General features: G+C 45.9%; 1 protein-coding gene across 1 annotated transcript; it reads left to right on the top strand.

Annotated features, from left to right (window-relative positions):
- Nucleotides 1-399: 399 nt before the first annotated feature.
- Nucleotides 400-15,540, top strand: AGO4 (argonaute RISC component 4). Its single transcript, XM_030290492.4, has 18 exons — nucleotides 400-866; nucleotides 3,382-3,547; nucleotides 4,179-4,299; nucleotides 5,255-5,436; nucleotides 5,823-5,959; nucleotides 6,040-6,174; nucleotides 6,335-6,422; nucleotides 6,853-7,000; nucleotides 7,077-7,196; nucleotides 7,412-7,540; nucleotides 7,691-7,824; nucleotides 8,291-8,475; nucleotides 8,723-8,882; nucleotides 9,830-10,145; nucleotides 10,381-10,515; nucleotides 11,280-11,381; nucleotides 11,596-11,795; nucleotides 11,889-15,540. Exons 1-18 carry the CDS (start codon nucleotides 848-850, stop codon nucleotides 11,995-11,997), a joined length of 2,586 nt encoding a protein of 861 aa, XP_030146352.1. The 5' UTR covers nucleotides 400-847; the 3' UTR covers nucleotides 11,998-15,540.
- Nucleotides 15,541-15,811: the final 271 nt, after the last annotated feature.

Raw genomic sequence — 15,811 nt, 5'->3', positions numbered from 1 at the left:
TCACCAATGCTGAGGAAGTGTTTTAGTTTATGGCCATTGCTCTTCACCGCGTTGCTGGGCACCACTGAAAAGGGTATTTTCACTGGTGCCCAGCAACAGGATGAGGAGTAATGGCCATAAACAAAACCACAGTGTTTCACCCTAACATGAGGAAGAACTTCTTTATGTAGAGGGTGGCCGAGCACGGGAGCAGGTGTCCAGGGAGGGCGCGGAGTCTCCCTATCCGGAGACATTCCAAACCCACATGGACGCGTCCCTGTCACTTGGCAGGGGTTTAGGAACGGACGATGTCCAGAGGTCCCTTCAAACCCGCAATGTTTGGGATTCCGTGATTCAGAGCTGTCACCTGTTGCGGCTGCGGGTTCGCGCGGGCGGCGTGCGCGCTCCCGCGGGCGGGGGGGGCGGCGCGCGTGCGCGAGCCGGCGGCGCCGGGCAGCGCGGAGCGGCCTCTTCCTCCCTCCCTTCTCCTCCTCCTTTTCCTCCTCTTCCTCCTCCTCCTCCTCCTCCTCACCCCCGGCCCGGGAGCGCGCTCGGGCGCGTGCTGGCGGCGGCGGGGGCGCGCGCGGGCTCGGCGGGGGCGCAGCGCGGGGATTGTTCGCGCCGCCGCTCGGGGAAGCGGAACGCGGGGAGCGCTCCCCGCCGCGCCCCCGCTGCCTCCTCCTCCTCATCCTCCTCCTCCTCGGCCGCCGCCGCCTCCCGCCCCGCCGCCCCCGTGTCCGCGCCGGACCCCCACCCCGCCGCCAATATTCCCGAGATCAAGCGCTACGCGGCGGCGGCGGGGCCGGCGGCGGGGCCCGGGGCGGGCGGCGGGGCCGGCGGCGAGAGCAGCGAGGCCGCCACCGCCGCCATGGAGGCGCTGGGACCCGGTGAGAGGCGCGGGGGGGCGCGGGGCCGCGGCCTGTCGGGCCGTGGCAGCGGGGGAAGGAGGCCGCGGGCCCGGCGGGGCTCCCCGGCAGCAGCGGGGCCCGCTCCGAGCCGCCGCCGCTGCCCGAAACTTTGCGTGTGGGTGCGGGTGCCCTCACGGCCTCGCTGCTGCCGGGGTACCGGGGATGCACCTCGCCTTCCTCGGGCTGGGAGCGGGACAGCCACCGCCAGGGGACGGGGACGGGCAGGGCTGTGGTGTCACAGCGATGCGCGCTGTGCAACCTGTGCAGTGACAAGTTTTATATTTGACATTGAGCTATTTCTGAGAGTTTAAGGTAATGCTGTCTGAAAATCCAGCTGTTTATTTCTTTAACAAACTTCGCTTAAATACTGGTGGGGTTTTGCATGTGGTGCGTTCCTGCTTGTTTCCTGTTCCATGATTATTCTCCCATCAAATGCCTGTAGGATGTATTTCTAGCCCTCAGTGGCCTGTACACCTGACCCATCAAGTCCCCATTCAAACGATTGGTATAAGCGAAGTGATACTAATTTTGGTGTGATAGAAAACGTTTACTGACACAAAGGTGCAATTCCAGAAGAATCCAGAGTTTGAGGTAGTGAGGGCTGACTCAGAGCCTGCTGTATGTGTGTGATGTATCGTGGCCTCCCTGAGTTCCAGCTGGACAAGCAGATTCTCTTTCAGTTTTGAAAACTGCTTCCTGTCTGAAGCAATTCAGTTGGAGTGCTTAGTACATAATAGTTGTAGGGTAAGAGAAATTAAAATATAACAGCACATACAACCCTAGTCAGGCTGATCAGATAAAAATCCTGTGATGCCAGGGCAGCCTGGCTTCGAATGGGAAAACAATTTGTAGCTGATTCTCTAGAATCCTTAAAGAAATAACTTTAGGAAGGAGGAGATGTAAGTTTTATTTCCTTTGGTCAGAACAGAGGGCAGCATTGCTGTGCTTGTCTACACAACTTGTCAATAGCAAGGGAGGAAAATGGGTAAATATAGTTGTCATTTAATCTCTTGCAGGAGGTCAGTGCCTGCACTTCCTTCAGACTAATTAGCATGGGATTAATGGATCATCTCCCGTATCCAAATAAGCACAGCAAACTTTGATTGCCCTCAATGATTCATGCTTGTCAAGACAGCTGTAGTTTTTTTGAACAACAAACTGTAACTTTTTTTAAACACTAACTGTACCCCACAACTGTTCTGACCATGAGGGAGCATGATCCGTCAAGCGGGTGTGGAGCCAGGAACGTGTCCTGTGGGATATCTGTCCCCAACAACCCTCTGTCACTGCAACTTGGCAGAGCTGACACTGCAGTGGGCTTCAGCTGCTCTGTGTTCCTTCTGCTTAAAAATATTCCAGGGCTGGTGTCCTTAGGTTGGTAATTTTATTCAATAATGCAGTAGCCAATGGATGGCTTTTAAATCCAGAGTGGAATCTCCTGGGACTTGGTCCTGGGTTTAGTTTATGGCTGTGTTAAAGTTTATTGCTGCACCCTGAAGTGTACCCAAATAGGAGTCACGTAGCTCTCTTTCTCCTGCTACAAACTCTGAGATTTTGTCTTACATGGTTGCTGTCAGGTTATAATGCTAAATTTGTCCTAAGTTTTATGATAGGTTTATTATTGCATTCTAGTGAGTGTTTGCCCTCTCCTTTGCTACTCTACAGCAGAGGGAAGACACTTTGATCACACTGAGCCTTGCTCAGATATAGACAAACCCATGAAAATATACCAATGTCATTTGCTTTATGTGCGGTGTCAGCTGAGGCTCTGATCGATTTAAAAAATAGTCAGTTTAATCTCGTTAACATGGTATCTCAGATCTTAACACTTTGAGGAGGGTAACTAAAGGCTTCCCTAGTGACCAGCTTGCGTGTGAGTAATGCTTCCAGGCCTCTAATAATTTCCTCCTTAGATCTGTTCCTGAAGCTCTTCTTTTGTCCCAGTAAAATCTCTCTTCCATGTCTGTAGGAGTCCATACCTGTCTAATGCTTTCTCCCTTATCCTTCTACTTAGAGGAAAGCCTAAACCTTTCCTCACTCCTGTCTTTACATTGGAATTTTAAATTGGATCGTTGATGTCTGAACTTTAAGCTTGTAGTGAAAACAGTGACAAAATGTGGCTTTTGTGGCTGTTGGTTTGTTTTAGAAATGGAGGTAGGGATGTATTTATCTTTGCATTATGAGAAAATACATGATATCGGTATGGTTTCATTCCCTCTCAGGACTCTATGAAGTTCTTAACCACAGTCATGAATACATGCCACTAAAATTTTAAGAATGGTTTGTTGCACCTACCTATACATACTTTAGGGAACACATTTTTTACCTTGAAGTTCTGAGCAGCTGGAAGGCTGAACCTCTTTGAACACCTCTGTTTGCAGCCTCAAAAAACTTAAGATTTCTTCCTGCCCAGTCAAAAAGTCACCCATAGCACACCAGAGAGGTGCATGGAGTGAGCCATCACATCTCACACGTATTTATTTGACTTTCCTAGGGCCCCCAACCAGCCTTTTCCAGCCTCCCCGTCGCCCAGGCCTGGGCACTGTTGGGAAACCCATCCGGCTCCTGGCCAACCACTTCCAGGTTCAGATCCCCAAGATTGATGTTTATCACTATGACGTAGATATCAAACCAGAGAAACGCCCCCGAAGAGTCAACAGGTAGGAGTTACTTAATAAAGGTTTATTGATTTAAATTAAGTGTACTTACCTGATGTAAGGAATCTGTGCATCCTAGGAATTCTCCATCTGCTAAAGGCCTATTTTTGTTTGTACTGTTGCTTTTCAGTGAACTATAATATTCTTGCAACTGGCCTGTAATCTGGAAGGCTCTGGGAAATGTACTGAGCATTGACCTCCAGCTGGTTTTATTTTACAGCCTACAAGTCAATGTCCCTGGTAATTGTTCCTCAGTCTGTTACACAGACATGTAGCAGCTGAGGGGAGGCATTTCAGTTTGTAGGTTTTGGAGTTCAGATGTGGATCAATCCATAGAGTGCTCCCATTCACCCCAAGTCTCCTGTGTGAGAACATCTCTCCAGGTTCCTCTGCTTGTTTTGGCTGTAGCTCTGCTGACAGCACAGATACCTGTACAGACACCTGTGTGTGCCACTTGGGTGTCTTAACCCGGAGGTGACATTCACAGCTTCTGGTGTGACCTCGGGGTGCTTTTGTGCATTACTGTTTTCCATATCTTGCTCCTTTAAGAAAAAGTGAAAAAATAATTTTAAATTGTGTAAGCCCATCACTGAATTTTCTGTTCTTCCACTTCACTCAATGAATCACTGCCTAGGGAGGTGGTGGATACGATGGTGAGGCACTTCAAGATGCAGATATTTGGGGATCGGCAGCCTGGCTACGATGGGAAGCGGAACATGTACACGGCACACCCCTTACCCATTGGCAGGGACAGAGTAAGTGTTGCTTTAACTTTTCCACAGGAAAACTGTTACAGCGTCATTGGAAAACTGTTCTTTTGTTGACATAAACCCAAAATACTGTCACACCTATTGGTGAAGTCTTGGAAATGACAATCAGGACCACTCAGGGACTCTAGGAGCTCAATGGTGTTTTACTGAAGTTTGTGTCTTTGGATTTCTATTTCCCAGTTCTTCAGCTGCAGAATATCACAGGACATGAGAACTACATTTTGCTCTTATAGCTGCAAGGAGACTATTTTTCTTTCACCCTGGTGGGAATTTCCCTTTCCCTGAGCCTTGTTCTGTTGCTGAATGATAAAGTCATTGTAGCTGATGATGACTCTGGTTGGGTTTGTTTGTGCTGTGGAGATACGTCCTTGTGTTCTTGGAACTACCAGATCAGCTGTTCTGCCTTGCATGTGCACCCCAGCTCTAAACAAAACTCCCCAACTACTGATCCTCCCAAGGGATCTGGTCATTGTTGTGCCTTGGAGGATGTCCAGGATGAGTTCACAGTTACCCTCTGGGCTGTGGGGTGTGAGAATCATCCCAAGTGCTGCGCCAGAACTCTGAGATTTGTGTCTCTCAGCGAGTCTCCTTTATGACCAAAAGGTTTTCTTGCCTTGCCATTTAGTTCACAAAAGATCTTGCTAATAATTGGCTGACTTAAAATGACTCACTGTTCTCCAGAGCTTTGATGTCACCGTACTAATCACTGCTTAAAATTTATATTTAAAGATAATTCAGTGCAATTTCTCAAATGAATAAATGACAAACTTTCAAAGTCCTGAGGGAAACAATTGTAATATTTTAAGGTCATTACACAAACTAATAATCAAAAATACAGATTCAAAGGACACCTAGGAGAATATTGTACCATTGCTGAATGTTGTGTCTGTCTGCAATCCATAACAAAAGCTTGTGCTTAATTTTCTTGTGCCTGTGGCAGGTGGATATGGAGGTTACACTTCCAGGAGAGGGGAAGGACCAGACATTTAAGGTTTCCATTCAGTGGGTGTCAGTTGTCAGCCTTCAGATGCTGCTGGAAGCTCTGGCAGGGCACTTGAATGAAGTTCCTGAAGATTCTGTACAGGCACTGGATGTAATCACCCGGCACCTTCCCTCCATGAGGTGGGTACTTGTGGGGCCTTCCTGACTGGACATGTCTTCTATCCATCTTAACCTTTGTTTTTGTTACTCCTTGCTGCTGCTCTGCTGCCCATTACGCTCCTGTGGTAGAAGGGATGAAGGATACAGCCATGTAATTCAACACCTGCCTTATAAATTTGCACTAGAATAGGGAAATGTGATCTGAACTAGACTTGTGTCTGCTGGTCATGTTTCTGACAGGAATTTGCTGTACCCTTTCCAGCTGCCCTGTCAGACAAGGCTTTGTGTGCTTGCCATAAATCAGCTCTGACAGCTATAACATGTGTAGAAATGTGTTTTAAACACTATAGTTTAAAAAGTATATCAGAAAGAAATAATCAGAGTATTAATTTTCTTATTTTTTCCAGGTACACCCCTGTGGGTCGCTCCTTTTTCTCCCCTCCTGAAGGTTATTACCACCCCCTGGGAGGAGGCAGGGAGGTCTGGTTTGGCTTCCACCAGTCAGTCCGTCCTGCCATGTGGAACATGATGCTCAACATCGATGGTGTGTAGGAGATTCTGTCTCACTCACGTAACAAGAGTGCTTTGTGCTTCCCAGTTAATTGCCCTGTCTTTTTATCTCAGTGTCAGCGACTGCTTTCTATCGTGCCCAGCCTATCATTGAGTTCATGTGCGAGGTCTTGGACATCCAGAACATCAGTGAACAAAGCAAACCTCTGACAGACTCCCAGCGTGTCAAGTTTACCAAAGAAATCAGAGGTAAAAGCTTGTCCTAAAGCTGCTGCAAGAAAATACTGAAACCTACTCATAATATGTCGTAATGAAAATATGCAAGGCACATGGAGAACTGGCCTGTTTGCTTTTTTCCTTCATCCTCTTCAAAGGTGATCCCTGAATTTGTTCTGTGTTGTATTTTCAGGTCTAAAAGTAGAGGTGACCCACTGTGGCCAGATGAAGAGAAAATACCGAGTTTGCAATGTTACCCGGCGACCAGCCAGCCACCAGACGTATGTATCAAGCACTGCCTGACAGTTCTTAAAACCTTCAACCTATTAAATATATCTGGAATATATTTGATATATTGTTTATGCAGGAATAGTTGATTGTGGAGGTGAAGCAGCTGTGTGGCTTTACAGGAATGCTTAGTCTTAGTGCAGTAGAGGAATAGTGTGGGTTTTGACTACTTTTTTATTTCCTTCCACCCAGGAAAATTGAGCCATATCCTGGCTTTTAAATACAGTTATCAAAATCTCCTATTTTTAAAATAGCTAAAATATGAGAAATTCGGTATATTGTCTAAAATCTTTTCATAAAGAAGAGATCCCATAACTAAGGAAAATAGAGATTTGCTAAAAGTAGTCCGGAATAGGTTTTTTATACCATTTTTTCCTTTTAAAATGTCTGACAAAGTATAACCAGAACAAATATAATTTCTAGGTTCCCTCTGCAGCTGGAGAATGGGCAGGCCATGGAATGCACAGTAGCTCAGTATTTTAAGCAGAAATACAGTCTGCAGCTGAAATACCCTCACCTGCCCTGTCTCCAAGTGGGACAGGAGCAGAAGCACACATACCTGCCACTGGAGGTAAGAATCCAAGTCCTGCACTGTGGGGTGTCCTCTGTTAAATGGTGTCACAGCACCTCTCCCTGCTCCTGTGCAGGTGTGTAACATCGTGGCAGGCCAGAGGTGCATCAAGAAGCTGACAGACAATCAGACCTCGACCATGATAAAAGCAACAGCCAGGTCTGCTCCAGACAGGCAGGAGGAGATCAGCAGACTGGTGAGTATTTTTCCAACTGCACAGTCTGTGTTTGTCACTTCTCATGGCTTTTCCAGAGCATTGGAGCAGGTGATGTTTAGGAGCATGACCAAGAGAAAAGTTAAATCTGTCTTGGTTAAAACTAATCCTTCTAAACAGAAAGGCTGTTGATGACAAAGAGGACAGAATCACTTGAAGCTTTAGTGTAGTGACATCAGTACTTTTCTTATCCCCAGGTGAAGAGTAACAGTATGGTTGGTGGGCCTGATCCGTATCTGAAGGAGTTTGGAATTGTTGTCCATAATGAAATGACAGAGCTGACAGGCAGAGTTCTGCCAGCCCCAATGCTGCAGTATGGAGGCAGGGTGAGTTTCCATGTCTTGTGAAACTCCTTATCCTGAGGTTACTGAAATTTGTGAGGTATTTTGTGTATCTTCTCATGAGGCTTCCTCTGGTGGGCTACAGTCAAAATGGAGCAGCACTTGATTTCTAATTTGCCTTTGATTTTTACCTAGAACAAGACTGTGGCCACACCAAACCAAGGCGTGTGGGACATGCGAGGGAAACAGTTCTATGCTGGCATTGAGATTAAAGTTTGGGCTGTTGCCTGTTTTGCTCCTCAAAAACAATGCAGGGAAGACTTGCTGAAGTAAGTATTTTCCTATTTATTCAGGATTCCATTTCAAGGTGTGTTTTTCTCATGTTTCTGAAAGGTGATGTGTGCTATAAATTGATTTTCCCCTGCCCTTCAAATTACTCTACAGAATCCTAAAGAGATTCTGTGGACCACTAATTGTTAAAAATCTTGGTTGCGATAATGCTCAGATAAACTAGGTGAATAAGTGAAAAATTCCAGAGCATCAGTATTAGTTTGGGAGTCTGCCTGAGGATGTTTATCTCAAATGTCTGTTTCTGTATGGCTTGTAAAACTATAGTAACTGATGACCTTCTTCAGAGAGGATTAGAATTATATTGGTGAGTTTCTGATGGGAATAGAATTGCTAAAAAATAGTTACTGTAGTGCTGTGAAATAGCAGAAACGGCGTAGATCTGGTTGATAAAACTGATGAGTGAACCATAGTGAGAAGGCCAGAACAAACCCACTTCTATTTCAGGAGTTTCACAGACCAGCTGCGCAAGATCTCCAAGGACGCCGGCATGCCGATCCAGGGCCAGCCCTGCTTCTGCAAGTACGCCCAGGGTGCAGACAGCGTGGAGCCCATGTTCAAACACTTAAAGCTGACTTACGTTGGCCTGCAGCTCATCGTGGTGATTCTGCCTGGGAAGACGCCTGTGTACGGTATGGAGAAGGGGCTGTAAAGTGCTCAGGAGTTGTACTGCGAGTGGGTGGCAGGAAGGAGGCAGAGGAGGCGGTGGGTTCTCTTTAAAAAAAGATTGGAGCTGGTTTGTCAGGCCTGGTTGGAGAAGTTGTGTATTACCAAAGAGCAAACTGAACCTTTGTCAGTGAAGTTTCAAGGATCTGAATTACAGTAACATTTGAAAAAAATAAGAGCAAGCAGGAACCACTGCCTTATTTTCTGTCCCAGCTGAAGTCAAGCGTGTTGGAGATACTCTTCTAGGCATGGCCACACAGTGTGTTCAAGTAAAGAACGTGGTCAAAACCTCTCCACAAACACTGTCCAACCTGTGTCTGAAGATCAATGCCAAGCTCGGAGGAATCAACAATGTGCTGGTACCTCATCAAAGGTGAGATTCAATCAAAAGCTCTTCGTAATGTCTGCATTGTCAAGGAAAATGGTGTTATTTTGTTGTGTTTGCTAAAATTATATTTTCCAAAATAAAACATGCTTTAGAAATTCCCACAGTCTAGAGTGGACAGTGGAGGATATGTCTGCATATCCTGCATAAGCCCTGAGCCAAGGTAAGTCAGAGCCACCAAACTCACCAAAGTTTTTTTCCTGTCTCTTTCCTGCCGTTGGATTCACTCAGTGTACCTTTTCCTTCTGCCACCTCCAAAAGTATCCCTTATTTGCGTCCAAATTGAAAGAGAAGGAGTGAGGAGGAGTGACTGGGAATCAATGCTTGTAACTTGGTCTGCCTTTGATCCTGTCCTTGTCACTCTCTTTTCTTTCTGGACTGTTAAGTGCTGGAGGCAGAGAATTTTGCCCTTAAAGACTCTCACAGGTTTTATTTCTGTTCGGTGCTTTGGATGCACCTTCTTCAGCTGTAATGGTGTTTTGTTCCTGGCCCTCTTTCTTTTTCCTGTTATTTATTATTATGAGTTGATAAGAGGCCATCTCTCCTCTCAAGTCAGGGTGAGGAAGTTGGGGTTATTTAGCCTGGGGAAGAGAAGGTTGTGTGAAAACCTCACAGCACCTTCCAGTATCCAAAAGGGTCAACAAGGAGGCCGGAGAGGGACTGTAGTAATGGCTTCAAACTAAAAGAGAGTATGTCTAGATTAGAGATTAGGAAGGAATTGTTCCCTGTGAGGGTGGTGAGGCCCTGACACAAGGTACCTAGCAAAGCTGTGGCTGCACCATCCCTGGAAGTGTTCAAAGCCAGGTTGGACAGGGCTTGGAGCAACAAGGTTGGGGTGGGGTGGGTGGAACTGGCTGGGCTTTAAGGTCTTTTCCAACCCAAACCCTTCCATAATTCTGTTATTCTAACTAATAAACCCTTATGTTATCAAACAGGCCCTCGGTGTTCCAGCAGCCAGTGATCTTTTTGGGAGCAGATGTCACTCACCCTCCCGCCGGGGATGGGAAGAAGCCGTCCATCGCGGCCGTGGTGGGCAGCATGGACGGGCACCCCAGCCGCTACTGCGCCACGGTGCGCGTGCAGACCTCGCGCCAGGAGACCTCCCAGGAGCTGCTCTACAGCCAGGAGGTGATCCAGGACCTGACCAACATGGTGCGGGAGCTGCTGATCCAGTTCTACAAATCCACTCGTTTCAAGCCCACGAGGATCATTTACTACAGAGGGGGAGTGTCGGAAGGACAGATGAAACAGGTGTTGCCTGATAATTTTTTGTTGCTCATGAAAAGGGATTGATACACAGTTACGTGGATTATAACAGATTGGCCGTTGAAAAAATTATTGCAAAAATTAAGTTTCCTTGAATTGTCCTGGGCAAGCACAATTTACCAGTCTGATAGTGTCCCTTACCATGCGGTACACAGGTGACAAAATAATCAAATACTTACTGAATTCATCGTGTAATAATTAAATTATTATCTGCTTGTAGGTTGCTTGGCCAGAGCTGATCGCCATCCGGAAGGCCTGCATTAGTTTGGAAGAAGATTATAGACCTGGAATAACCTACATTGTTGTGCAGAAAAGGCATCACACCAGGCTGTTCTGTGCTGACAAAACTGAAAGGGCAAGTACTGACTCCGTGAGGGGGAGGTGATGGCACAGGAAAGTGGGATTGTTTGATTCAGTGGGGTGGGATCTGTCTTGCCCACTAAAGCTGTAAAGCAGCAGCAGTACTGGGTGGTAACAGGCTTTCTCTACCAAAATAACCAGTTCCTCCTTTTTTTATTGCTCTACATCAGCTAGAACAGCTTGTTCCCCCTTTTGGAATAGGTGTGCTCAGTATCCCAGTATTTGTGTACCTGGAGATGTATCCTGGGGTTTTACAGCCCAGGATTCCTGATGATGAGCTAACCTGGCTGTTCACTCTGTTCCCTGTTCTGTCTCCATGTGCATCTAAGATGTGCCTGTGGCACAAATACACAGGTCAGCTGAGGAACCTTCTTTAGGGAAGTGCTTGATCTGAGATTTGCTTAAAAACCCAGATCTCCAGGGTGTGAGAGCAAGCAAGGGTATGAAATAAATTTATCTCAGGAACCTGCATTTTCAGATCCTGAATTACTTGTGTAGGCTTTATCCCACTCTGCAGTTTTAATGGTACTGGCAAGGGTTTTATTTTCCTCTGATGACACACCAGCTGGATTTGGCAAAGTTTCTAAAAATGAATTCACAGAGAACATTTTCATTCCTCCTGTGTAAACGACCTTAATATTTTTTTCACGTTTCTGAGCAGTAAATTCTCCAGCAGCTTTCAATAGAGCCTACCTTTGAAAGCATTTTCGGGTCACTTCCAAGAAAGCCCATGGACTAATAATAAACCTTTCTCACTAGGTGGGTAAAAGTGGCAACGTACCAGCAGGCACTACTGTGGACAGCACCATCACACATCCTTCTGAATTTGACTTTTACCTCTGTAGCCATGCAGGAATTCAGGTAATGTCAGCTCTGCTGTGCTCAGGCAGTGCAACTAAATCCTTGTAGTTGTCCCCATGGGAAAAGTAATTTCTGTTTGTCGCTTGGCAGACTCAGAGTTTGTCGGTGCCTGCTTGGCACTGACTCCTCAGTGCCTGCTGGAAGGTGCAGCCTGCAGGTACCACCTCTGTCCTTGCTGTTGCTCTCCAGCTGACTGCTCACCTGTTCTCTGCAGGGAACCAGCCGGCCCTCCCACTACCAGGTGTTGTGGGATGACAACTGCTTCACAGCAGACGAGCTGCAGCTGCTGACGTACCAGCTGTGCCACACGTACGTGCGCTGCACCCGCTCCGTCTCCATCCCCGCGCCCGCCTACTACGCCAGGCTGGTGGCCTTTCGGGCCAGGTACCATCTTGTGGACAAGGATCACGACAGGTAAGGAATGGCCTCATCATCCTGGTGAGCAGGTAGTGAAGCTGAGCCCTGCTGCTTGTCCCAGGTTGTTCATGGGTGTGTGTCTGCTCACAGCGCTGAGGGCAGCCACGTGTCGGGGCAGAGCAATGGCCGTGATCCACAGGCGCTGGCCAAGGCCGTGCAGATCCACCACGATACCCAGCACACCATGTATTTCGCTTGAGAGCACCTGGGAAGATGAGGCAAAACAACTACCCATGCAGTCCTGAAGTGTTTGGAAGCCTCCTGCTCTACCTAGGGCCGGGGGATTTCGGACTGCCCACTACCAGCAGCTCCGGACAGTCGCACTGAATCTGTTCTTCACTGCAACGTCTGATGCACCAACACAATTGAGCCATTTGTTTCATTGTTTTCTGTACTAGAAATCCATAGACTTGTCTTTTCTGATGCATTGGACTGAATTTTTACCTCAAAGCGCAAAGGCCGATCATCCTGAAATTTTTCAAGGACTTGGCACGAAAGGTTTCTATCAAATCTTTTGCTAGCTGTGGTTTTTTCAGTTCTCCTCATCCCATGAGCTGACGGTGACTGCTGCTCTGTCTCCGTGCCCTGCTTCGTGAGTATGATGTGATGGCAAAATGTTTTATCCAGCTCGCTGTAATCCTTCTGTCGTGTGGGGCCATAGATTTTTTTATGGAGATTTTAGACTTCACTACTGTAAATGCCTTTTAACAAACATAACTTTCACAGGTATTGCAGTTTTTTGTCAGTTTTACTAATTATCTTTTTAATCTCTGCAGACTTGGGCTGCAAAGCAATTGCACTATACTGCGAGTTAATAGGTGGTTCTTGTTCTGTGAATGTGTAATATAACCAATAGTGATGCCTGTCAGTAGATTTTAATGATAATGGTTATAAATAATACTGCCATGGTATCGTAACAAGTACTGAACCATCATTTCCCCCCTCTAAAAATGATAAAACAAAAAAAAAATTTAGCTTTTAGGTATTTTGCAAACTTTTACAAAAGTGCCCACTTTATGCTGCTGTGTGGTTTGATAAATCTAAGTGATTTTAAAACTTTTTTCTCATAGAAGGTTTAACTTTGGCAATAAATCTTTGTTTTTTAAGCCCCCCCAAACAGTGTAATTTTCTAGCTGAGGATTGTGCATGAGTTTAACCAACATTCTCGTGTCGTTTTCTGAACACACAATTTGGCAGTTTCTGAAACAAATTAGAAAAGACACATTTCCATGCTTTTTTTAAGGATTATTTTTAACTGTTTTATATTCACTGTTGGTGTCCTGTCTAGAACATTTTTTATAAGCTTGGAAACTGGGTGTTCCGTGTAGGAAAGGCCAACGTGTGCAGTTGAAATGTATTGTGTGGCAGGCAACCTGAGGACTTGTACCAGCATTTTGAACTGTTTTTTTCCTGGGAATTTGGGTTGCCCACACAACTGCATTTACGGCATGTTGAACCCGTGTGAGTCTCAAATGCTGATTCTGTCCCAGCCTAGAAATTAGGGTTTTTAATCTGCTTGGCTTTTTTCAGCTGCAACCTGTAATCCAGAACAGGGACCTGGTTTCCCTGGTATATTCCTGTAATCCATGAACGTAGTAATTTAAGACTAGATTCCTTATTGTATACCTGAGTTAGTGCAGATTAAAGCTTATTCCTAAACTGAGGAGGAGTTTAAGAAGCCCAAGGATTGCACTGTGGTCTCTGATACTTGTGTGGGGTTTGCTGCTAAGTTGTCTGCTGTCCCAAAGCTTAGGAACCAGCCCCCTCCAAATTTCAGCAATAGGAAATGCTGTTTCCTTCAGTCTTTAAGCTTGTAAATAAATGAAAGTTTACATTTCTAAATGCTGTTGTTTTCAGTTGTACCAGAGTACACTGAACATCTTCAAACAGTTTTATAACCTCCTTACCAGTAGTATGTCTCATAAATTAAGTTTAACCTCTTTTCATTTCTGTTAAAAATGGGACTGAAGTGAATCCTGTTTCTGTCATGTGCCAGGACAGGTTTAGATTGAAAAAAACAAAAAGATTCTTTTACGTTTTTTAACTTTTTTTTTAAAGAATACCTCACTTGTGTAATAAAATCAGGACATGTGGGTGGGAGACTGACCGCTGCTTTTCTCAGTACTCGTTCAGGGAGAAGACACAAAAACCCTTTTTAGAGTGAACTCTGACTGACCCAACACACACGGAGAACCTTGGCACCTTGAAAAGCACCTGAGCACCTGTTGGAGGTGGTAGGATCCAAGATCCCTGACTTGAGTTTGTGCACTAGGAATGGGGCTGGTTTAACAAGGGTGCATAAAAAAATGAACTTTATCACCAATTAGTTGTCCAGTGCCAAGCACTCCTGGTTGAGACTGAGAGAAGGGAGAGCCTCTCCTTGGTTTGCCTGTGACTGGATATTTGACCTCAGACCAGGTGGAGCATAAGCCCCTGGTGAGCCCTGGGCCAGCACCCGAGCGGGGCTGGTGTGAGCCCACCCCGAGCACAGGGCTGGAGTTTTGGGGGGAAAGCACTGAAGTTCAGGATCCAAGTTGCAGCAGTGCTGCCCTAGGTAGGTCTGAGCCCAAGTCTGGAGGACTTGAGGACCTGAGTGAGCCCTGTGGGCCTGAGTGACTTGTTCTGCATGTGTCAATCAATGGGAAGATGTGCATTCTGTAGCTGTAGTTTTAGGGTGTTTTGATTTTTGTTTTTTGGGGTTTTTTTATAAATAAAGCCTGTTGGCCACTGTTTAGCTCTGTGGTGTGAAAGATTTTAAATGTAGCAAAGTTCAAAGAGTTGGGGAAGGGGGTGGTTGATATATATAAAAAAATATTTAAAAAAAAGGGTAGGGGGAGGGGGCAGAAATCCTGTTTTCCATCCGGTTCTGCTTGCTTTGTCTCTGCTGAGTTCTGAAGAAGCTCTGGCAATCCCTAGTTAGCCTGTGTGCAGCAGTCTGGCTCTTGTATTGCTGTGAGTTCCCCGGGTGCCCGGAGCTCCATGCAAAGGGCACTGCAGAGGTGGGTGACGGGCTGTGCCGTGTCCAGCCTCGCTTGGCCCTTCGGATGGGGCAGGGCCCCGGCTCAGAGCTGCCGTCTGACAGCCCCGACCCCTTTGTGGATGTGCTGTAGGAGTTTTCTTGCTCAATAGCGAGGGAGTGACTCTGCTTTCATTTTCAGAAGGCAGGGCCAGAGGGCATTGGCTCCATCCCGATCCTGATCCACTGCGAGGCTCTTTCCCTGTGCACTGGAGGAAAGATCTTGCACTAAATATCACTTACAGATTTTCTTAGACCTTGCTATTGACATTTTCATATTTCTATGTCTAGAGGCTGCAACTTCAATGTAAAATGTTTGCATTTGTTCAGTTTGACTTCTGATGTAATTTTTTGGTTTCTATATTGTTAGACTTGTAATGTTTCAAATGGTATTTTATTAACTTTGGACTGGATGTATGTCTCTAGCAATACGAGGTACTTTCTAAACTGTCCTGGGGCTCACAGCCCCGTGTCGAGATAAGATGCTGGTCGTGTACAATTGCATTGTATTTTTTTTTTTTTTTAGCCTGCAGGGATATTTTGTGTTCATGTGTCCAAAAAAAATAATAATAATAAAAAAAATTGGCATTCTCGTGCCAAATGTTCTGTTTTTCATTATTGCTGTCCAATAAATGCAATGTACAGAGTGAGCAACCAATACTGTTGCCTGTATACAAATGTCTTAAACTATTTAACTTTTAATTAAAACTTGTACAGAATGTGTCACCTGTGGAACTCATTACCACAATATATCTATTTCTGATGCATTAAGAGTTAGCAAGTTAAAGAAATACATATGGGTGACATCTCCCAGAATCCTAAAGCTGAAGGGAAGCTGAAATTGCAAACCCCGGGGGCAGGGTTCAGAATGGGCGTGTTTTTATAATGTTTGGGAAATTACAGAGAAAATTTGGTGTTCATGGACTGTACCTGCCTGGAGAGGGGATTCTATATCAGAGAGATGCAATGAATAAATGGAAGAGCTGCTTCATCTTTA

The sequence above is a fragment of the Taeniopygia guttata genome, chromosome 23 (assembly GCF_048771995.1).
Source record: "Taeniopygia guttata chromosome 23, bTaeGut7.mat, whole genome shotgun sequence".
NCBI classification, from domain to species: Eukaryota; Metazoa; Chordata; class Aves; order Passeriformes; family Estrildidae; genus Taeniopygia; species Taeniopygia guttata.
This window is presented reverse-complemented; position numbering and strand designations above follow the sequence as displayed.